This window comes from Ipomoea nil, unplaced genomic scaffold (assembly GCF_001879475.1).
Source record: "Ipomoea nil cultivar Tokyo-kokei standard unplaced genomic scaffold, Asagao_1.1 scaffold3169, whole genome shotgun sequence".
In the NCBI taxonomy this organism is placed as follows: domain Eukaryota; kingdom Viridiplantae; phylum Streptophyta; class Magnoliopsida; order Solanales; family Convolvulaceae; genus Ipomoea; species Ipomoea nil.
In genome coordinates, this window is record NW_017619597.1 from 1111017 (window position 1) to 1135126 (window position 24110).

General features: G+C 34.5%; 3 protein-coding genes across 12 annotated transcripts; 2 read left to right on the plus strand and 1 right to left on the minus strand.

Moving 5' to 3' along the window:
* Positions 1-5038: 5038 nt before the first annotated feature.
* LOC109167647 (polyadenylate-binding protein 2-like) lies at positions 5039-9321 on the plus strand. 2 transcript variants are annotated; one of them, XM_019316713.1, is made up of 6 exons: positions 5039-5342; positions 5450-5561; positions 6362-6432; positions 8378-8569; positions 8780-8907; positions 8996-9321. In XM_019316713.1, the coding sequence occupies exons 1-6, from the start codon at positions 5220-5222 to the stop codon at positions 9042-9044; spliced, it is 675 nt and encodes a 224-aa protein (XP_019172258.1). In that variant the 5' UTR covers positions 5039-5219; the 3' UTR covers positions 9045-9321. The 2 variants fall into 2 exon arrangements, with proteins under 2 accessions (XP_019172258.1, XP_019172259.1); XM_019316714.1 differs by having other exon boundaries at positions 5044-5342; positions 5450-5552.
* A 363-nt stretch (positions 9322-9684) lies between these two features.
* LOC109167645 lies at positions 9685-12187 on the plus strand. Its single transcript, XM_019316709.1, has 3 exons — positions 9685-10520; positions 10622-10732; positions 11496-12187. The coding sequence occupies exons 1-3, from the start codon at positions 9885-9887 to the stop codon at positions 11706-11708; spliced, it is 960 nt and encodes a 319-aa protein (XP_019172254.1). The 5' UTR covers positions 9685-9884; the 3' UTR covers positions 11709-12187.
* Positions 12188-15491: 3304 nt separating this feature from the next.
* Positions 15492-18275, minus strand: LOC109167736 (F-box protein FBW2-like). Of its 9 annotated transcripts, none has more exons than XM_019316854.1 (5): positions 18041-18275; positions 17855-17964; positions 17609-17671; positions 16563-16886; positions 15492-16357 (listed from the first exon to the last, which is right to left on the minus strand). In XM_019316854.1, the coding sequence occupies exons 3-5, from the start codon at positions 17623-17625 to the stop codon at positions 15712-15714; spliced, it is 987 nt and encodes a 328-aa protein (XP_019172399.1). In that variant the 5' UTR covers positions 17626-17671; positions 17855-17964; positions 18041-18275; the 3' UTR covers positions 15492-15711. The 9 variants fall into 9 exon arrangements, with proteins under 9 accessions (XP_019172399.1, XP_019172402.1, XP_019172400.1 ...); XM_019316857.1 differs by having other exon boundaries at positions 17559-17671; XM_019316855.1 differs by having other exon boundaries at positions 17609-17665; positions 17743-17964.
* Positions 18276-24110: the final 5835 nt, after the last annotated feature.

Here is a 24110-nt window from a genome sequence, read left to right on the forward strand (position 1 = left end):
ATTTTAAATATAAATCGTAAATGCTAGACACTAAGCAGTAAAAAGTGAGCCACTAAACCAAATAAAACAAAAAACTCAATCATAAACTCTAAAATCGAAACCCTAGCTAAGTGCAATGCACTTTCACATTTTTGCAAGTGCAATCTTTTAATACTAAATGTACAAGTGAGAGTTGCAGATTTTAGTATTCAAGTTTGCATAGTAAAGTTGGTAATAATTATGAAATTTATCGTATTTTTTTTAAAAAATTGATATGATCCGTCTAATTTTTCCAGATGTAAGGTAGAAATTGGTTCTTATTTCTCTCCTAAGAACTTGTCTAGTTGTTCTCATTTGATACGTTACATACACATGGAAGGGTTTAGGTGCGGGTATAGGCTTCCTGTGTGGTTGTGCGGTTGATACACCTTAAGTACACAAACCACGCACTTTAATCACACAAACAAAACACCTTAAGAACACAAACCACGCACAACACACAATAAAGTACATTAAGAACACAAACAACGCACCTAAGGTTTTAAAATGGCTCACCTATGATACACCTTAAGCATACAAATCACGCACCTTAAGTTTCAACAAATACTCACATTAAACACACAACCCACACACCTTAAGCACAAAATCTACGCACCATAAGCACAAAAACTACACACTTTAAGTTTAACCTAGATGCAAAAATTATCTAATTGTCACCACATTTTTTTTAAAAAAAATTTGTAATCTTAAACGTTGATTTAAGCAAGATCAATGACTCAAATTGGTTCTTATTTCTCTCCTAAAAATTATCTAATTGTCACCACATTGTGAAGAATATTTCCATGCACATATATTCAGTAAATATCTTTTATTTAGGTAATATTCCTTTTGTATTTAGTTGGTAATATTTTCTTGTTATATTCCTTTGAGTTTCCTTCCTTTTATGATGTAATTTGTATATAACCGTGTCTGGTTAAGCAATGAGAGGCAGACCTTCTTCCTTTCTTCCTTGTGTTCTACACTGTGTTTGATTTTTCATGGTATGAGAGCCAGACTTAAACACAGAGAATGGAGAGGGTGACATAAAGAAAATAGAACCATTGAAAAGGGTTGTCTCCCCTTACGAGTTGAACTCGAATGACAACCCAGGGAATGTTATCACGCAAGTTTGACTGCGAGGTGATGAAAATTATGATGAATGGGCACGGGCGATGAAAACTTCCCTACGAGCTCGCCGCAAATGGGGTTTCGTGGAGGGAACGATTTTAGAACCGAAACCAGGATCTGTCGAGTACGAGGATTGGTGGACTGTGTAGTCCATGCTTGTATCATAGATTCGGAACGTGCTAAGCAAACAAGGGACCAATTTCCTTTGAGTAATAATAAAGCAACCAATATGTTTGATCTTATACATTGTGATTTGTGGGGGCCTTACAAAATTAAATCTTCTTGTGGTGCTTCTTATTTTTTAACGGTGGTTGATGATTACTCTCGTGCTATGTGGGTATTCTTGCTCGTGGATAAAAAGGAAGTGTCTCGTGTGTTGCTCAATATTTTTTCTATGGTAGAAAGACAATTTAATAAACAGATTAAGATGGTACGGAGTGACAATGGAATTGAGGTTGTTTGTCTGAAGCAATATTTTTTGGAACATGGAATTATTTTTCAAAGCTCTCTTGCACAGGAACACCTCAGCAAAATGGGAGAGTCGAAAGGAAGCACCGGCACATCCTGAATGTTGCTCGTGCTTTGCGATTTCAAGGAAGTTTGCCCATTGATTTTTGGAGGGAATGTGTGTTAAGTGCTTGTTACTTGATAAATAGAACACCAACTCCACTTTTGAACGGAAAGACTCCATATGAAGCTTTGTACGGAGAACCTCCACGGTATGATCATTTGCGGGTGTTTGGTTCGCTGTGCTATGCCCATAACCAAAAGTCGAAGGGAGATAAGTTTGCTAGCCGAAGTAGAAAATGTATTTTTGTGGGGTATCCGTACGGAAAGAAAGGGTGGAAAGTGTACGATATAGAGACAAAGGAATATTTTATATCACGTGATGTAAATTTCTGTGAAGGAGAATTTCCTTTTAGTCCTATCACACTTGAAGGAACTAATGGAGAGAACACTGTCATGCATGAAGAGTTAAGTGTGGAAGAATCTGAAAATGACTGTGAGCCAGATGTTGACCAAGATTTACAGCAAGTAGAATTAGTGCATGAAGATGTTGAGAATGAGAGTTTAGAAGCAAGGGGGGTGCAAATAATGTTGCAGATGACACATAAATAATTAATAATTCGGTGGACATGTCTGAGTCTGGAGAACAATTAGGACGTGGACACCGAACTTGATATCGCTCAGTGAAATTGCATGATTTTGTTACCAACGTTGCTTATAAATTGAGCCCATCTCTCGATTCACCCATTGCAAAGCATCCCTCAGGTACGCCTTATCCAATAGCTCATAGTGTGAACTGTGATAAATTTTCTTTGCAACATCGGGAGTTTCTTACAGCTCTTGTTGCAGGCCAAGAACCAGAGTCTTTTAATGCTGCGATGAAAGACAAACGTTGGAGAGAAGCCATGCGAAAAGAAATTGATGCTTTATCTAACAATGGGACATGGGAATTATCTACTTTGCCTACGGGGAAGAAAGCTCTTGGGTGTAAGTGGGTTTACAAAATAAAATACAATTCAGATGGAACAGTGGAGCACTATAAAGCCCGGTTAGTGATCCTTGGGAATCATCAAGTAGAAGGTGTTGATTTTACAGAAACATTTGCACCCGTAGCTAAGATGGTCACAGTGAGAATGTTTTTAGCAGTAGCAGCTGCCAAGGGGTGGGAACTGCATCAAATGGATGTCCATAATGCATTCCTTCATGGAGATCTAGAGGAAGAGGTGTATATGAAAATGCCTCCAGGTTTTAGAACTGAGAAGTCAGGGGTTGTCTGTAGGCTGAGGAAGTCTCTTTATGGGCTTAAGCAAGCGCCTCGGTGTTGGTTTGCGAAACTATCAACAGCATTGCGAAGGTATGGGTTCATTCAATCATTATATGACTACTCGTTGTTTACCTTAAAACGAGGTACAACTCGACTCAATGTACTAGTATATGTTGATAATTTAATAATCTTTGGAAATAATTGCAATGCCATACGAGTGTTCAAAGCCTACTTGAGTGCATGTTTTCACATGAAGGATTTGGGATGTCTAAAATATTTCTTAGGCGTGGAAGTTGCAAGAAATTTGAAAGGGATTTATCTATGTCAACGGAAATATGCTTTGGATATTCTTAAAGAGGTGGGACTTTTAGGAGCGAAGCCTGTCAACTTCCCCATGGAACAAAATCAGAAACTCTCATTGGCTAATGGAAGGTTGTTGGAGGATCCAGAACCTTATCGTCGTTTGGTTGGTCGACTAATTTATCTATGTTTCACCCGTCCTGAGATTTCATATTCTGTTCATGTTTTGTCACAATTTATGCAACAACCACGAAATGAACATTGGGATGCAGCTTTGAGAGTTGTGCGCTACTTGAAAGGCAGTCCGGGACAAGGTGTTCTCTTGCGGGCGGATAATGACTTACAATTGTATGGCTGGTGTGATGCTGATTGGGCGAGCTGCCCTATCACACTTCGATCACTTACAGGATGGGTGATGTTATTGGGTACGTCTCCAATTTCATGGAAGACCAAAAAGCAACAAATAGTCTCTCGTTCTTCTGCTGAAGCGGAGTATAGATCCATGGCTATGACAGTTTGTGAGTTAAAATGGTTGCGAGGGATTTTGTCGAGTTTGGATGTTTCACACACTCAACCCATTAAGCTTTATTGTGACAATCAAGCAGCGTTACATATGGCAAATAATCCCGTGTTTCACGAGCGTACGAAACACATAGAGGTCGATTGTCACTTTGTAAGAGACGAGATTATGAAGAATATTATTTCTCTCTCCTATGTTTCAACAACTTTGCAACTCACCGACATATTCACCAAGGCATTGGGCAGAAGCAGTTTAAATTCTTGGTGGACAAGTTGGGCATACAAAATCTGCATGCACCAACTTGAGGGGAGGGTATTAAAGAATATTGTGAAGAATATTTCCATGCACATATATTCAGTAAATATCTTTTATTTAGGTAATATTCCTTTTGTATTTAGTTGGTAATATTTTCTTGTTATATATTACCTTTGAGTTTCCTTCCTTTTATGATGTAATTTGTATATAACCGTGTCTGGTTAAGCAATGAGAGGCCGACCTTCTTCCTTTCTTCCTTGTGTTCTACACTGTGTTTGATTTTTCACCATTTTTATCAAATTTTTTTAAACAAACGAATAGTTGAATTAATCAAAGAGGTGTGTAATGCATAAAGGTAGGGACGAATCCCAGCACAGCCAATTGAGAACGAGCTATCTGAGCAAGAGTAATTTTTATCATTTATGTATTGATGTAATTATTATTTTATATTGTGAAATTATAAATTAAAAACTTTTATTTATAATTTTCAATAATTTTTAAATTTTACTAAAATATTTTGGTTAAAAAAATTGGTTCAATTAATTAAAAAATAGAAATCAAGCACCCTACGCTTAGATGACATGTAGTGACTCTCTCATATGAAAAGTCATAAGATTGAGTTTCAGTAGTGAATGCGGTGTTGACTCTTTGTGCTTCAACATGTTGAAATAGTATAAATCAACCGATATTACAATGTAATAAAGTCAGCAGCTTAAAAAAAATATTAAGAAATAGAAAGTTCAATTTTTTTTAGTACTCTGTTATAATAGGAAAATACTATATGCACTTTCATTTTTTTACTTCCGACTCGTACTCTCTTTTACAAATTCTTGATGTAGACACATTTTTTGAGACTCACATGATGAAAATAACCAATCTTTATTTGTCATGCCATGAAATGAAAGTGAGAAAATAAAATTTGAGAATACATGTAGTAGAACTACTCATTTAATAATATAAATAAAGGTCATTGTTGGGAGAAGAATAAAGGTCATTGTTAACATTTGGGATCAATTCGACACTTGAAATAAAATTGGAGGATCATAATCAGGGCATTTTTTTCAATTCACTTTTGTAGAGAAACGGGAAGTATACCCGAATTGTAAACGGCGTTTTTGCTGTCGTAATCCGCTGGCTCAGTGCGGTACACGTAGTATTTCCTTTAGAAATCGAGTCGATAGGCGATAGCGAAGAAGAAGTGTCAGGTGAGTGTGGAGGGGGGGAGATATGGAGGAGGAGGAGCATGAGGTGTACGGAGGAGAAATCCCCATCGAAGGTGAATTGGACGGAGACATGGAGCCTCACGGCGCCGATGTTGACATGTCCACCGCCGACGACGACGCCGTTAAGGTCATCTCATATAGCTTTGATGATCTATTTCAGTTTCTTCGTTTTTTTTTTTTTTTTTTTCCTGTTTGAATTTGTGGATAGCATTCTTGATGGGATGGGAATCGCAGGAGTTGGATGAGATGAAGAAGCGACTGAAGGAAATGGAAGAAGAAGCGGCTGCGCTTAGAGAGATGCAAGCCAAAGTTGAGAAGGAGATGGGCGCTGTTCAAGGTGAAACAGGTCTTCCTTTATTTATTTATTTTTTGATTTTTTAAATATCTTTCTTAGGGTTCGGAGTTGCATTCCATATGCTATAGCTGTGAACAAAATTATTGGTCTCTTGTTGGTTAGTTAATTTTCTTGTCATGAAATTAATCGGGTTTAAATAGTACCTGGTGAAAAATGTGATTGGGGACATGAGCTGCCTGCAATTTTTTTTTTTTTTTTTTTTTTTTTTTTTTTTTTAAAGATGTTGTGAAACTTAGATTAAATTGAATAGTTTGAATTATCTAATAAATTATTGAAATGATAGTTAATGTTTGAAAGATTTGATTTTACTTACCTTGGATTTTACTAGTGATTTATGATCCTTGAGGATTCTTTTACCTCTTTGCTCTTCTCTGAACATATAAATTTTTTTGCTTTTTGGAAGAATTCTGTTTTTCCACTAGGGGATACTATGTTGTGACTTGTGAGTTGCTGCAGTTTTCTTTCTCAGTGCATAGGGAATGAAATAATATAGCACTTCTAGAACAAATTCATTGCAAAAATTCAGATAAATGATATACCTGATTATGGAAAAAGGAGAAATTGCTATCTTTTTTTACTATGCTAACTTTGGGTATAAATTTTACCTTGTTATACAAAATTACAATTCCCGTATGCATGAGTGCTTAATTGCTAGGATAATAACTGCTTTAGAACTAGATGCTTCCTACTTTCTGTTCAATACTATTCATTGAGCTTTTATTATTTATTGTGTATGATTAGAATATTAGATCACTATGGTGTACAATTTTTTTTCCCTTTATTTTGGGCAGATCCTGCCAGTGATGCTGCTTCTCAGGCAAGCAGGGAGGAAGTTGATTCACGATCAATCTTTGTCGGCAATGTGAGAACCAGGATGCTATTCTTTTGCTTTATAATTTCTTGTCTGACTAGTTGCTCTACTTAAAATATTTCACTTCATATTACTCCTTTTGGTTTATAATTTATTGTGTGGGTAGTAGCTATACACAAATTTCTACACTTGATAGTAGTTGTTACTTGTTTGTGTAATGCTCTATTGGAGTTTATTCTGAATTTCTGTTTTTTTTTTTTTTTTTTTTTTTTTTTTTTTTTTTTTTTTTATACTCACTGTCTGTTTAACATTGTATGTTTTTTCAAAACATTTAAAGTCGGTGTTAAATACGAAATAAAAAAATCTCACATCACATAGTTGAATTTCACTATAGGTTTCATATGACAATAAGGACTATGTAAAGCTGGTTAGTGGATTATATGAATACTAGAGACTGAATCTGTGTCCATGAATTATAGTTCCAGGAGAATGGATGTTATGTTATGTTTTTTGTTTTTGTTTTGTTTTGCTTTATTTAATCATGTTGCAACACAGTTTTTACCGGGATTTCTATCTTTGCAAGAGGCTAAGTGAATTGCATACACTTAAAACCCATTTACACTTACCCTTCAGGAAAGGTGAAACCAACCTTCTTGTTGCCCGTAACTTTCATAATCATATTTCTTTTTCTATTCTTTATTTTATTTGTTGGGTTATTTACAAAACTTTATTCTCCTTTCTAACACTGACTTCCTCTCGATTTTGACTTTTCTTCTTGAGAGTTACAATTTGACTTTTTCTCACTATGATCGCAGGGTTTGTTACTGAGTAGCATGGGCATTGTTACCCAATGTTTTGATGGTGGAAGATAGATTATGGTTTTAGATAGGCTTGCTTTCAGTATAATGTTTGTAACTGTATGTTTGTCCTGATAAAATATTTAATCCTGGGAAAAAAGGAATGAAAATGATGGGAAAAAATGAGATCACAAAAAATGAGAAAAATTATCATGAAGTCCCCATTGGTTAAAAAAGCCCATGAAAAAAAAAGAGTTGAAAGAAAATTTGAAATGAAAAGATGAGAAAAGAATTTTAAAAAAGGAAAAAAAAAGAACAAAGAAAAAGAAAAAGAAGAGAAGCAATAATTGGGGACATCCACTGAAAGAATCTGAAACCTCTCTCCTTAGGGAAGAGTATGTGAACTTCAATTGCCATTTGCCAATTATCACTTTGAGTTTTGAATGTAATGTTGGTCTGATTTTAGACATTCAAGTTTTCTGCTATATGCAAGAAGACAAATACTTATCATTAAATTGTAAACGCCTAGTCTATTACATGCCAATGCTAGTTGCGAGTCTGTTGCTGCTGGCAGCGGTCGACGTCAGTATTCAGATTGACTAGCTGTTAAACCTGATGGTGAGGTGTTGCTACTTGCCTTTTGGCCTTGTTGTATTTGTCCTGTGTTGCTGAAAGCCCTGATGGGAAACCATTCAAGATATGTTAAAAACGTTGCTTTATGTGGTCTAGTCCTATTGCATATGTGGTCTGCTTCACTGTAATTTATCCATTTATTTTTGACAATGGTTTTTTTAGGAGAGACAAATTGTACATGACTTTTATTTGGAACACTGGAAATTGTACATGACTATAATTGTATACAAAACTATATAATATTAGTTAATGAATTAATATAAGATGACTGAGAGCTTATAGAGTGTTTAGCTCTTCTTGCTTTGTTCTGGAAACTGCTGAACTTTTGATGTGTGAGTCTCTGGAGTCTGGAGGACTGCCTCTGGTATTACTACAGCATTAATTAACATACAGTGAAATTATATACATGTCATCTTTTTGTTTTCTACTTTAATGAAGACTTTGCCATCCTAAAATTTTATTCTCTTGGGAAATTCAGTTTTTGGTTCCATCATTGCATCACGATCATTTCTTATGTCTAGAGTGCTTCTTCATTTGCTTGTGTTTCACTCAATTTTATCTTTCAGGTTGACTATGCATGTACCCCTGAGGAAGTTCAGCAACATTTCCAAGCATGTGGTACAGTGAACCGAGTTACTATTCTGACCGACAAGTTTGGACAGCCAAAGGGCTTTGCATATGTGGAATTCCTTGAACAAGAAGCCATTCAGGAGGCACTCAAGCTGAGCGAATCTGAACTGCATGGGCGCCAGTTGAAGGTAAACACACCATCCCCTTTCCTTCTCCCTATTGAGATATAAATAAATCTTGAAAGGGGATTTAGGAGAAATTTTTACAGAGGAATACTTTAGTTCCCATTCTCTCCAAAATCCAAGTTACCGTGCCAAACATTGCTTGTGCACTGCAAATGTACCTCTAAATGCTTTAATTTTTTGATTTGCTGCCATTTGCTTGATAAACTTTTGCAGGTTATGCCCAAGAGGACAAATGTTCCTGGAATGAAGCAATTTCGTCCAAGGCGTTTCAACCCTTACTTATCATATGGTTTTAGGAGGCCTTATGTGCCCCCGTACTTCTATTCTCCCTATGGATACGGGTGAGTTCTCTCTTCATTTCTCTATTCCAATTACTCGTATGAATCCAGGATATGAAAGAAGCCTCTCTTATTTTTGTGCACAATGCAGGAAGGTCCCAAGGTTCAGGCGATCAACTCGATACATGCCTTATTATTAAAGTGCAACTCCTATTAAGTGTGATGAAGCAGAGTGTTAAAGGATAAATAACCGCGGATTTGTCGTTTCGATATTACCCCATATACCCCTTGGAAACACCTTTAGTTTTCTAGCCTTTTTTCTTAGCATTGCAGGTGGTAGTGCTGCAGAATCCTTATCCTCCTCTTATGTTGTTGATAGTGGATGTTTGAGACAGATGTCTATTCTAGTATTCGACTGACTGTTAATGTGAACATTATGCTTTCTGGTTTTATAACCTTATTTCATGGTTACTGGCACATACATTTGCACCTTAAATTACCAAATAAGAACTATATAAAATGCGATAATTTTTATTTTTTTAATACATTAGGTTTCTTAGCTCATGCCAGACTAATTTTAAGTCCTCAGAATCCCCGCCGTCAAAGGAGATAAATTGTGGGTTATCCTCGTTAGTGAGTTTCCCTGTCAATTTATCTTATTTTTATCCCTTGTTTGTACACTTTGTGCACAAGATCTTCCAAAATAATTGGGTTCAAACTTGATCATAGACCATTAAACATATCAATAGTTTTATGCAAAGGATTAGCAGGAAATTAAAAAACACAATTCCATGTGCATTTTAAGGTCTTTTGTGCAAGAAAAGCTAATTTGCGCGGATTGCTAATGTACTCCTACCTACCAAAGCGCAAATAGTTGAAGCCATCGTCTACTCCGTCTGCTTAGTTGCTCATCCACTCCAGTTCTTGATACCTCCGAAATCCCGAATCGGATCATGTTTCCGATAACCCGACCCATCAAACCTCGAATTCTATAGGCTATAGCGCCATTATCGTCCTCCCTTATTGTTCCTGCAACAACGATGTCAGTCGCGTCCCTTACAGCGCCCCACTCTCACTGTCGGATCGGAAGCTTCCGCTACTATGAGCAAGCTCGTTTGAAGAGACCCAGAGACGTCATCTCTCTTGCCCCGAAACCCTTTGCAGCAAACCCCCTGCAGCTTGGAATCCATTTTCTCAATTGGGATTTTCCGGGGACCCGCCGATGGTACGCCGTCAAGGCCTTCGAATCGGACGCGACGACTGCAAGGCCTTCGAACTACGAATTCAATTTCGACGCTTTCTTATCGGTTCTCGAGTTCATATGCTTGGCCTCTTCTGCTGCTGTGTCAATTGCGCTTGCGGTGAATTCGTGGCTTTTCGGGCGGTTCGGGAACCGGGTTCTGGTGGGACAGTGTGTGGTGTTGGTGGGCGGAATGGCGATCGGAGCTGTGATTAGAAGGCGGCAGTGGCGGAGGATTTGTAATGCTGAGTTTTCGAGGCCCGGCGGTGGTGGTCAGGGTTCCACGGCGGGGGTTAATTTGGTAGAGAGGATTGAGAAGCTGGAAGAAGATATGCGGAGCTCCACTACCATAATTCGGGTCCTATCAAGGCAGCTCGAGAAGCTGGGCACCCGTTTTCGCGTTACAAGGAGGAATTTAAAGGATCCTATAACAGAGGTAATTGTTCTTACTTCTTAGTTCTTCTATGTAGGAACCATGATGCATATTCATCAATGTAATGCTAATTTTCTCATCAATTTATTGTGTGTGGTGTGCAGACTGCAGCATTGGCCCAGAAGAACTCCGAGGCCACCCGAGCATTGGCAGTGCAAGGGGAGGTTCTGGAGAAGGAGCTTGGTGAAATACAAAAGGTCTTACTGGCAATGCAGGTAGATTCCCCCCGCCCATTTCCCGCGTTTCTTTTGCTTATTTGAGCTCTCCACAGATCACTACTACTTATATAGTTATATGTAAATGCCTTGGAATCGAATATTGTTAGGTCTCATGCCTTGTTCAACTCCCTCGTCCTTTGTCACACATCGAAAACCAAAACCAGGAAATATGTAGTGTTTTTGCATCTCATTTCCTCATTTCTCCCACTATGAGCTATTTTTTTGGAGTACTATTGACTTTGTTACAATGCAATATCTGTTCACAACTACTTTCTCAACCTACTGAAGCACAAAGAGTCGAACCCACAACCTCCAATATGGGAGAGCAACTTGGTGCCACTAGACCACAAGGTCCTTGGCTCCCACTATAAGCTTTAATAACAAAAGTGTTTGTGAATTAGATAACCTTTTCTTCACCACAGGTCTTAACGGCAGTTGTTTTTAATAGTTCAATTATGTAAATAATAGTTTTTCCATCGTCTAGTCCAGTGAAGTAGTGATAAGATTAGACATACCTCTGTTTCTTGATATTAAAAAGCATTATTGTTTTAATTTCCCTTTGTCAAGTTAACTATTGTTGGATTGGATCTTGTCAGCAAACATGAGTGTATCCATTTTGGTGTTATCGATCTTGTCTATATTATGGTTAGCTATTGTGTTTTATTTGCTGCCTTTGTGAGCTCAAAATGGATGTCTAAGCAGCTAATACTCTTCAGCATGATTAACTGACTTTCCATTGCGTCCTTGAATTTGTCCGTAGGATCAACAACAGAAACAACTTGAATTGATTCTTGCGATTGGGAAAACTAGCAAGTTATGGGATAACAAGCAAGGACCCAGTCAAGATCATAGTGAGAATCAAAATGCACCTAATACTACGAATTCAGCTGTTGATGGATCACCAAAGATGAGACTGAATCAAAAAATGCAAACTTTGACTGGACACAAAGAAGCAATGAATGAGCAGGTCTAGATTCTAGGAGGCGGAGACTACAACCAGAATGGTTTGGTTTGGTTAAAGATGAAAGCCGCATAATCCCTTGTATGTTCATTCGAACAGCTGCACTTTGATATATTGAGAGTGACCAATTTGTGAGGTTTTGCATCCCTTGTCAGATTAACATTCCCGCAAGATTTTCGGTCCATGGCGAAGAGGGAAAGATGAGAGCGTACAAAAGTTGAACATGCCCGCTTCTTGATGTCTCACGTGAAAAAGCGATGGATGTAGTTTTGGATATATGCACAAATATGGTTCTTGTTTATGTCTTGCAGAGAATTTATTTCCATTCCTTTTTTAGGCTGTATTTCTCTTGTGTTGTATTCTCTAGAGTTAAATGTTTCAGAAACCCACCATAAACTTAAATGTATAGGGAGGACAAAGGCATCTCATTGGTGAAGTGTCCTTATTTTGTTAGTCTGATGGTTTAGTTAATGGCAATTCTTGATTTATCAGCCAAGTTGTGGTTTTTGTACCTTTTTTTTTTCCTGTCTGGTTTCTAGTTTGCCTTAACTATTTCTTACCAACTTTATAATATAATTAACTTAAAGATTTGCAATAGAACCCCTTTGGGATGAATGGATGATCCGTTGGGAGCAAATTATATCAGTGGACTTTGGTTTAAAACGACGTTGGGTGAGTGCATTAATGTATAGGGTGAAAAAATATGCAAAAAGCAAAACAATTGCCAAAAACTTGAATCAAATATACCTATAACTAAACAAGATAGAATACACACACATAAATTAAGGGATAACACTAAAAAGGGGAAATATGGGGGATGCACTCATGCATGTAGGAATATTAATCTATAAGTTACTCTTATGATCAATAAACAATGACTAGAATAGGGAATTGTTTCACTGTCGTGATGCATAAATTCCAAGTTCTTCAAGCACATAAATAATCAAAATTCCTCAATTTTTCCTATTTTCATAAAGAGAAATTGAGTTTATGCAAGGAGTAACTTGAAATTAGGGATGTCAATTTCAATCCACCCTGCCAATATCTACCCGAATTCACCCCGGACGGATCGGATTTTTTTTGGGTGATAGTGGATGGTGGGTCGGGATGGACTTTAAAAAGTAAACTCGCGGTGGATCGGGTTGGATTCGCGTTTTGTACAGACTGTTATACTCCATAGCTGTAACTTCTGATGAAGTAATATATGTAGTTGTCTAGTTGAAAAATATTGTTTTATGCTATTCTATTCTTTTTATACTATGCCAGTAATATTGTTGATCATTCTGATTCTTTACAACCTGCTCTTGAAGTTAAAGAAGAAAATGACCCAAAATAAAAGATGAATGAATGCAAAACTGTGGTGGTCGGAAATACCGATGTTCCATTTCGTACATTTTCTTGTTTTTCATTTAAGCGCTACCTAATTGAAAAGTGAAAAACTTTTAAAGTGACAATTGACACCAATAGCAAATGATAAAGGATTCTTGAACCAAAAGATTACATTTTGCCTTTACTACCTCAAATGACTTGCAAAACATTGGTTACTTTTACTGCAGTGTGCTCAGTGTATAGCAGTACAGTTCACTTGTGAGTTCTTAACTGGCTTCTGCCTAGTCTTTAATTAATGTAGATGGCACCAAAAATGTATATACAATAAATTATATTAAACTGAAGTTTCCAATTCAAGTTGCATGACACAACTCATCTGATCTACTACTTATAAAGGCTACCATTGCTCTATTTGGTACTTCATTAAATTGCTTCAATTCTGAAGACTTCAGTTCAGGCCATAATTTAATACTCAAGATACCAATTCATAATCAAAGTCGGGATTATGCCCAAAGTAAACAGATCTCTTGTGTGCACCGGCATTCTGGTCCTGTCTGCTGAGCCACCCTGATTTACATCCTCTCAAATGCTGTGTCAGACCGAGGTGTGCCCTAACCTTTCTGGGGCAAGGTGAATATGTGGGTCTTTTATATTATTAGCTTTGTTGGAGTTTCTGTTCTTCCCCATCCATATGTTTTGTCTACTATAAGCCTTTTCAGCTTTGTGTTGCAGTGTTAGTTCAACTAATCCTGCAACCTTTCAATTTGAGCACAAAGTTTCAGCTTTGGAAGGTGTTCTATAGTACAGAATAAAGGCTTCTCCTGGTCTGAAAGTGATATTTCATGACTTTTTTTTTTTTTTTCTTCATATTTGGCAGTGGGAAAGATTGAATAGTGTCTTCCTAAATATTCTACACTGAAGGTGCACACACAGCGCACGTGATGAAAGACAGGTCTCATTTCATTACTAGTGAGTAAATATTCCCTTCAATATTTTGATGTGTGTGGAGTTTTACCCAAAAGGCATCTTCACTATATAAAACCAAAGTGCAAACAACCAAATCATTCAGTCAGGGGTGATGGACTTATGATAATGTCTTCTTCCACACATAGTCAATAAGATGGAATCTTTTCTCATCCACTTTTTCAAATGGCATTGCCAAATGCCCAGCATCTGCCTGCGGGGCTTAGCTCAATGATTCAATCGTCATTTTGAACTTCTTGTTTCAGCGCTTCTCGTTTGCAGAGTGTATAGACAGAGGTGGAAACTGAAGGGCTTAGCTCAATGGTTCAATGGTCATCTTGAAAGTCTTGTTTCAGCGCTTCTTGTTTGCAGAGTGTACAGACAGAGGTGGAAACTGAAGGGTTTAGCTCAATGGTTCAATGGTCATCTTGAAAGTCTTGTTTCAGCGCTTCTTGTTTGCAAAGTGTACAGACAGAAGTGGAAACTGAAGACTGATTGGGCAACTCGCGATTTACCTCATCCAGCGTCCTTGGTAGGAATTCTTGACTTTTCATAAAATCTACCCTACCCCCTAGGGTAACATTAGCTTCTGTATTATCTGAGTTGACCAAAGCATAAAAAGTTTTTACAGCAAAGCTCAATTTCAGACTCTATCCAACCATAGCTTACAGTTAGAAAGAAAGAAAGGGTTTGGGAGCTTTAAAAAGTGGCACAGGGAAATCTTGGAAAGTTTAGGACTTGGTGGGATTATTGGGTTGTTGAAGAAAAGCTTAACAAACACTTTTTTTTTTTTTTTGGTTTTTTTTGAAGAGTCAATGCACACTATAAATAAATATATAAATGATGAAATATGGGACCTTTTGGGGATTCCATCTTTCAGTTCACTCTTCTACTTTGTCTCCTATCCTTTTTCCTTGGGTTTCCTCATTCTTGAAGTAGTAGTGGGGAGAGCATTTCTGTCTTGAGATCTCACTGCATTAACCCAACATTAAAGTTCTCTGCCTTTACCTTTGTGTTGGAGTGAAGTGGGGCTTGTTTATTGTGGGCTGTGGACCATATTTTCCAATAATTATTTTTCCTTAATAGTTCCTCGCACGGACTTAGCTCAATGATTGAGTGGACAGTATTTGGAAGAACAAACCAAGATAAGAGACCAAGATTCTAAAATGGCCAGAAACCAAGATAAGAGACCAAGATTCTAAAATGGTGATTGAGTGGACAGTATTTGGGAGAACAAACCAAGATAAGAGACCAAGATTCTAAAATGGCCAGAAACCAAGATAAGAGACCAAGATTCTAAAATGGACAGATCCCTTGTGCACACCGACATTTGATCTTGTCTGTTGAGCTATTGAGTCACAGTGATTTATATCCTCTCAAATGCTTTGTCAGACCGGGATGTGGGGCTTGGGTTGGGGATTCATACTTTTGGGAGAAAATAAAAAGTTTCCCATTTCTAACCCAAGAAAGATCAAGAAAAGCAGATTAATAAAGGGGCAGCAATGACTCAATCAACAAACTGCATTATATTTATTTATTATTATATCATTTGCAAAGTACAACCATTCCAAGCACAAATGGTTGAAACACTTACTTAAACAGACACTATAATAAACACCTATATTATATATCAAATGCAGCAGACAAGTTTGATAGGGGATATACTATAATAGAAAGATAGGAGCTTTATGAATATGAAATAAGAAGCTTCTCCAGCAAGCTTTCAAGGAGATTGGGGCCAATCATATCCACTATTGATGGTATTCAGCCCATCATAAAACCACATTTGCACATCCTCAACACCTTCTTCATCCTCCCACACCCCATCCGATATATCATACTCGTCATCCAAATCCCCGGCAACGAAGTCCCACGGCAGGTACCCAGACGACCCGGAATTATCAGAGCAATTTTCCCATGCTTGCGGATCATAGCGGTCGAAAACGACCGGTCCAACGACCTTCAATCCCGAATTCTTCTTCACGCTCTCGTCGATGCTAACTCCCCAGCATCCCCGAATGTCCAGTACTTCGAGCTCGGTGCAACTCTTGACTATCTCGTTCACGCTTTCTGAAGTGACGAGCATGTACCCAATCTCGAGCTGCTTGAGCTTCGGCATCGTGGCGGCAATCGCGTACGCTTCGTCGTCCTGGTCGCCCTTGTCGATGACCTCTAGGGGGTGCATTGTTCGGCGGAGGAAAGTGAGATTCTTGCAATGCTTCCCGAACGCTTCGATCGCTCCCACCCCCATATCGATGCAGTAGCTTATATCCAAGAACGTAACGTTACTGAACTTCCCGGCTAACTGTTCCACGACGGGATCGCTGATTTCACACCTCGTCAGGTGCAATGCCTGCAGATATTTGGCACTAGCAACCAAATATAGGAATTAATCAATTATAATAGTCTTCGGTAATAATCAGTGTTGCAAAAACCGCACCTAGGCGTTCTAGGCACCTGCCTAGGCGGTCCCCAGGCGCCGGGAGGGCGCCTAGCGATTTTTTCAACATTGGTAATAATACTTTGTTAAAAAAAAACAAAAGAACATGAAGACATCATAAGTATACTACTCACTTGTCCGCGATTAATTCAAAGGTTTCTTTACTAGAGACACCAGAAACCGCGAGCTTACGGATTGAACCCTGAGACCTCGTAATCAGCAACTGAAGCAAGCGGTCCACAGTTCCAAAGCGGGAGCTCATGCTCCATTCCTCAATGTCTATCTCTTGCCAACAATAAGGCCCCAGCACGGCTCTTTGCCACGACTTGCAAACCCTCGGGATGACAGTAAGCACATCCTGAAGCGGCAGATTCTTGAAGATCAACCCAAGAGCATCCGGTATTAACTCATCCCAGCACCGATCATTGCCACCATCCTCCATTTTAGCTTCTAACTCTCTGCCTCAATAGCGAGAGAGAAACATTCAGAACAAGAACACAGGATTTCACTAAATGTGCTCGATTCAAACCATGAAATGAAGAACAAGAAAAAACTAAAGGTGAGTTAAGCAACAAAGAAATGTAGACCATACACGTTGGTATAAAGGGATTATAGGAGAGCTTCATATTTTTCCCCTTCTATCTGCCCAACAAAAGCTACTCTAAATTCAATTCAGAAACTATTCATCTTATCTTTAATCTTATCACCTCTTCACTATCTTTGATAAACATACAGAATCAATTCATGCCTAGATAGGCAAAAAAACACACAATTTTGTGGAAAAAGAACTCAGAACATCTATGGAACTTGGGCACAAAAACGATGAAATGTGAATGAATCAAGAAAATAGCCAGGAAAGACATGAAAAGTCTCCATCTTTACACAAGCAAATAAGAGAGAAAGTTAAATCAACCCACAAATTAAAATGGGAAGAACAAAAGCACAAACATTTATTTAAACAAACTGCGCCACCAAAGTATAGCGTTAACCATGGATCAGAAATACCCAGAAGAGAGCAAATCGAATCCAAGCCAAAAATCAAGCAAAGCAGAAACATTAAGCTCAACCGTGCAACAAAAATGGGGAAAAAAGGCAAAAGATATAGTATTCAGTAATCAGTAATACTGTACCAAGAAACCGCAAAATCTTTAAGGCAACTCAGTTCGATTAGTAAAAATACCCAGCAATTCCAGCCATTTTAGTTCATCCCAAGAAATGCAGAACAAGTGCTTTCAGAGTTTAACTGCACGGAATAGATTCATATAAACCACTGTCAGAGAAAACCAAAAACAAAAAACAAGAAAGAAGAAGAAACTACCCAGCCCGAATATCGCTCCCCATTTGGATCTGTGAAAACAAACCAATTGATCTGGCTAAAACGAAGGAGATAGTAACCCTTTTATAGGCGGGTGGGTTGAGTGCGTACCGTTGGGCGTTGGGGAGACGGGAGGCGTTGGGCGGTGGGAGAGGGACCCCCGGAGGCCGAAGGGTGGGGAGCGGAGAAAAGAAACCACTCAAAACCCGGAGAAACAGAAGCTATAAAAGCAAAAAAGATAGGATTTTGTTGCAGAAAAAACAAGAAAAAGAGGCGTGTATGGTTACAAAAGCTCACCAAAAATTATCTGCTTTCATAAACGAACCAAATTCATCTTCTCCATTAGAGAGATCTGTATCACTGTATATATATGCAATGCTCTGGAGACTGTTCTACCTCCATTGCTGGGCTGATGTGTTTCTTCATAGATTTCTTGAATCTTTATATATATAGAAATCTTGAAATTTCGGAAAAATCTCCTATTTGGCTATTTCACACTAGTATGGTTTATTCATTAATCCAGATTGAGATTACTTCTCTCAGATTCATATATATATATATATATATATATATATATATATATATATATATATATATATATATATATATACACGATTCGCGAAAACTTATGTCCAATATTAAAATATTTGTAAGTAACGAAATTTAAAAAATTAGTTAAAATTATGTTTTGGAATTTCAAGTGATGATACTTTTGAATTATCATATATTTAAATAATATAGTGATCAAAACAAAAAAAAAATAATTATATTTTTATATAATAATAATTTACAAATAATTCTAAGCTAACACCCACATATATGATATATTGATATGGATACACAAATAATATACATACATATTATATATATATATATATATATATATATATATATATATATATATATACACGATACACATATATAATTTAACATTCATATAAATATTTAATTAAAATATAATTTATAATTAAATTAATTGTTATATGATAATTTTAATAAAATGATAATTAAAAATAGGAAAAAGATATGATAGATGTAGGTGTATGGTAAGATTGGTAGATATATAAATTAACGGTGTTATAACGGTGTAAGGGTGATTTTGTCCAATGCAAATGAATGTACAACAATTAAAGCAAAATGTATATATTTATTAGCATATAAAAAATGGACAAAAATCAAGGACATAACTTGTATTGACACTTATTATGTTTTTAGATTTAGATATATTTTTCATTACCTCCGATTTTATATATATATATATATATATATATATATATATATATATATGTATATATATATATAATATTTAAATATCATACATATCCGTGCGTACTGCGTGCTGTGTATATATAATAATATAAGTTTTTTCAATTTTTTTTTTTTTTAATTTTTAACTTTTGTAAAACGTGTCAAAAGAACATCCTTAATTTTACAAGATCAATCTTACATCATATAATATGCTCTGATCTCAATATTGTCATATTTAGTTATTATTAATTAAAATTTAATTTTATCTTTTTAAATTTTACAATTTTATGGCGTTTAATTTTATTAACATTACTATATTTAATTATCTGTAATTATTATTTATGAGTGTTTTTCTACAAGAATGTAAATCTAAGATTATAACAATATTAGATTTTTGTTTAAAATGATACAATTATTTTTATGAAAGTTAATACTGATAATTTATCTTTAATAAATATAGGAATTTATGACATCTAAATTTACAATGTATCTGAATGCAAATTTGTACAATCCTTAAGAAAGTCAAATTTCATAAAAGTTAATACTAGTAATCTGTTAAAAAAGAAGTCAATTTTCATGAAATTTAATACTGATAATTTATCTTTAGCAAATATAGAGATTTATCACATTTAAATTTACAATGTATCTAACTGCAATTTCATATAATCCTTAATAAAGTCAAATTTCATGAAAGTTAATACTGATAATCCGTAATAATATGTAAGAAAGTCAAATTAAATTTGATGAAAATTATATTAATAGTGGTACTTTATTAGCAAGCGTGAATGTAGGAGTAATTTCAAGAATTAATGGAGTGTAAAGGACATAATAGTTAGTAGTTAGCAGGTGTACGTCCATGATTAAATGTTATAGTAATAAATTAGAAGACAATCGCATGCAGATTACGATTTTGTCTTTCATATATATGTTGAATGTAGTATGCAATAATTACAATAATAATAGTTTTAAATTTTTTTCTTTTTTTACAAAAACGTGTGGTTAATTTTGGTAATTATCTAATTATTTTTCCAACTTGGGCAAGAGATTAATATCATGATGATATAGATTTTGTTTGGAAACCACTGCTGTCAACTTTGATAGTAACATTAGTTGTACAGACAGCAACATTTTACCATAAGTTCCTACAAATATTAAATAACTAATTTTTTCACGCGTATTGCATGAATGGATAATGCCCAATCAGCTATTATGAGAAAGTTATTTTGCATGTAATCAGCTATCAGCTAACAACTAATTTACCAAATATCTTTTTACAATCAACTAATGCTATCAACTAGTCAAACTTACTAACACAATCAGCTCAGCTAACAGCTATTTACCAAACACCCTCAATGTGTATCGCAAATTAGCATGATGTTAAAAATTATGAAAATGGAATTTGATCATAATGTGTTATATATAGATAGTTGTTATGACTACAAATGTATAGCAAATTAGTATGATATTAAGTTTCAGAAATGACATTTTATCTTTAACATGTTATATATGGATAGCTGCTATAAATACACACATATAACATGTAATGTATTAGCAAGATGTTGAATTGTATGAACGATGGATATGGTCGTATGTGTCATGTATAGGTAACTACTAGCTACGAGTCAACAAACGTGTAACATGTATAAAATATTAGTAGAACTTCAAAATTCAAGAATGATGAATTTAATTTTGGTGTGTTACGCATAGGGCTACTAGTTACACACGTGTAGCGTGTTATGTGTAGCATATTAGCAGGTGTCATGGAATCCAAATGGCAAAAACAAATATAGGATATTGCAAACTAATTTTTTTTTTTTTTCTTAGAACAACAAAAACTCATATATATACAAAATCCATAGATGTTTTATTACAATGTGTTTAGTTAATACGGAGCAATTTAAACCTTTTCCATTTTGGGGAGAATTACAATAAGACCATTGTAGTAAAAATAAATATAGAAGTTGCATCCAAATTTATTTAAAATTTTAAGGTGATTAAAAATGTTCCTTTATATATATATATATATATATATATATATATATATATATATATATATAATAAAAGTGCATGGAAAGGTTTTCCCCCAAAAGTATTACGAAACTTTAAATCATAATTATTTTACTTAAAATCATTGCTAATTTATTTAGTATCCAATTTTTATTTTCAAAATTTATGACGGTTAATTGATTACGGAAATATTATTTTGGAATAAAATATGATACAATTAATTGATTACAAAAATATTATTTAGACAAAGAAAATATGATGGCAATCCTCTCCATAATTACTTACCTATTGATTACAGAAATATTATTTTAGAATAAAATATGCTGCCAATCATCTCTATATTTACTTACCTTAATAATAATAATAATAATAATAATAATAATAATAATAATTATTATTATTATTATTATTATTATTATTATTATTATTATTATTATTATTATTATTATTATTATTAATTCCTCTTCAATATGCTGGCAATCCTATTACGTTACTACTATAATAATAAGCTAACAGTCAAACGCCTTAATTGCTTACTTTAATAATAAAAATTATATATATATATATATATATATATATATATATATATATTTATTTATTTATTTATTTATTTATTTATATTTATATATAAAATAATAGAAGTGCTTGGAAAGGTTTTTCCCTCAAAACTTAGGAGCATATCTGTCAAACTTTGTGAGTCTCCAATTTTGATTTTCAAAAATTATTACGAAACTTTGACTCATAATTATTTTACTTAGAATCACTGCTAATTTATTTAGTATCCAATTTTTATTTCCAAAATTTATGATGGTTAATTGATTACGAAAATATTATTTTGGAATAAAATATGATACGGTTAATTGATTACAGAAATATTATTTTGACAAAGAAACTATGCTGGCAGTCTTCTCCATAATTACTTATTTATTGATTACGGAAATATTATTTTAGAATAAAATATGTTGCTAATCATCTCTATAATTACTTACCTTAATAATAATAATAATAATAATAATAATAATAATTATTATTATTATTAAATCATATACGTTATTACGTTACTATACTTTTTTTTTTTTTTGTGTGGGAATTATTACGTTACTATACTATAATAATAAGCTAATAGTCAATCGCCTTAATTGCTTACCTTAATAATAATAATAATAATAATAATAATAATAATAATAATAATAATAATAGTAATAATAATAATAATAATAATAATAATAATAATAATAATAATAATAATAATAATAATAATGATATTGCCTTATTTACTTTACTTTCGCTACTACTGTATAAGACAATCATTCCTAGAAATATTCATCGTGCCTCCACCACCACAATTATTCAACGTGCCTCCACCATTGTATCTGTTATTGTTTTAACCATAGTCAAATAATCTGCACGTAATGGCCCCAACTTTTGTTCAACTCAATGCCATAAACGCCTACAGTACTGCGTGGGCAATAAGGGTACGGTTGATTCGACTGTACGAGGTCAAGAACAATCGAGGAGCTTATACCACAACAACCTTAGAATGTGTTGTAAAAGATGTGGATGTATTATTTATTCTTATTTACTGTTAAATGTTTAATTTACTTTTTTTTTTTCCCGGATATTGTATTTTTAAAATTTTGAATGCTATTTTGCATCATTCATGAAATTATACAATCATTGATAATAATGATTACAATCAAATAATAAATTTGTAATGGTATTTTGCATCCCATACATGCATTCCAACATTATCATGTTCAATTTTTTAACCGGGATTAAAAAAATTTGTATTGGTATTATTTAGAATATTTAGTGTTCAATGTTTAATTTAACTTTTTTTCCATTTATTTTATTTTTAACATTTTTAATCGTATTTTATATTGAGTTCATGCATTCAAGAAATTATAAATCATTATTTGACTGTAATGATTACGGTCAAATAATAAATTTGTAATCAATCTTTTCATCCAGTATATGCATTCATTCAAACATTATCCAGGTATATGCATGTTGTACATAATTATGCTTATTTTTAAAATCTTTATAAATAGGTTTTTTGTTATAAATAATCATGTAATAAATAACTTCTGTGTTATTCCATTCCTAAATTACTATAATTAAGGGATGGAAGATTGGAGTTATATGTGTTTGATTTTTTTACTTTTTCTTATTACCGTAATCAATATTACTATAATTTATTTCATTTTAAAAATTTTTAATGGGCTCAGTGTAACAATATACTTATTTTTAAAATTTTTAATGATATTTTGCATCATTCACGAAATTATACAATCATTGATAATATAATAATGAGTACGGTTAACTAATAAATTTGTAATGGTATTTTGCATCCAGTACATACATTCTTACACTATCATGCTTAGTTTTTTACCCGTGATTTAAAAATTTTGTAATGGTATCATTTACAATATTTAGTGTTCAATGTTTAATTTAATTTTTTCCAGTTATTGTATTCTTAAAATCTTTGCATCCAGTAAATGCATTCAAACATTTACTTGATGATCCGTTTACTTACAAAATAGGGCGTTATTGGCACTAACCATTGCCGTGGTACATTCTATAAATGAATATATGAGTTCTCTAAACACGTCTAAAGGAAGTACATATTTGAGCTGCGATAGTACTTGCAAATCATATTCTAATGTTGATATGTTAGCTGACGTTCACACTCCAGAATATTTAAATAGGATCAAGTGTTCAAGTGTACCCAATCATGAATTGACATTGAAAGTTGACACTCCGATTATGCTCTTACGAAACATTGATCACTCAATTGGTTTATGCAATGGCATAAGGCTAATAATTACTAAACTTGGAAACCATATATGTTCTGGAAGCAAAGGTATTGTCTGGAAGTAGTGCTGGTGAGAAAGTACTGATACCAATAATGTCATTAACTCCATCAGACTTGAGATTGCCTTTTAAATTTCAAAGAAGATAATTCCCTTTAATTGTCTCATATGCAATGACGATTAATAAGAGCCAGGGTCAATCGTTTTTTCATGTAGGCCTATTCTTGAAAAAACCTGTCTTTAATCATGGACAATTATATGTTGCAGTTTCAAGAATCACTACTCCAAATGGATTGAAA

Excerpts from the sequence above, each read along its gene's own strand:
- LOC109167645 (XM_019316709.1), top strand. The coding sequence starts at position 9,885 with ATGTCAGTCGCGTCCCTTACAGCGCCCCACTCTCACTGTCGGATCGGA. Across the intron at positions 10,521-10,621 it reads TAAAGGATCCTATAACAGAG|ACTGCAGCATTGGCCCAGAA; the intron begins GTAATTGTTCTT and ends TGTGGTGTGCAG. Across the intron at positions 10,733-11,495 it reads AGGTCTTACTGGCAATGCAG|GATCAACAACAGAAACAACT; the intron begins GTAGATTCCCCC and ends ATTTGTCCGTAG.
- LOC109167736 (XM_019316853.1), bottom strand. The coding sequence starts at position 17,769 with ATGGGGAGCGATATTCGGGCTGG. Across the intron at positions 16,887-17,746 it reads GGGAGCGATATTCGGGCTGG|AGAGTTAGAAGCTAAAATGG; the intron begins GTAGTTTCTTCT and ends CTATTGAGGCAG. Across the intron at positions 16,358-16,562 it reads TTTGAATTAATCGCGGACAA|TGCCAAATATCTGCAGGCAT; the intron begins GTGAGTAGTATA and ends TTTGGTTGCTAG.
- LOC109167647 (XM_019316713.1), top strand. The coding sequence starts at position 5,220 with ATGGAGGAGGAGGAGCATGAGGTGTACGGAGGAGAAATCCCCATCGAA. Across the intron at positions 6,433-8,377 it reads GATCAATCTTTGTCGGCAAT|GTTGACTATGCATGTACCCC; the intron begins GTGAGAACCAGG and ends TTTATCTTTCAG. Across the intron at positions 8,908-8,995 it reads TATTCTCCCTATGGATACGG|GAAGGTCCCAAGGTTCAGGC; the intron begins GTGAGTTCTCTC and ends TGCACAATGCAG.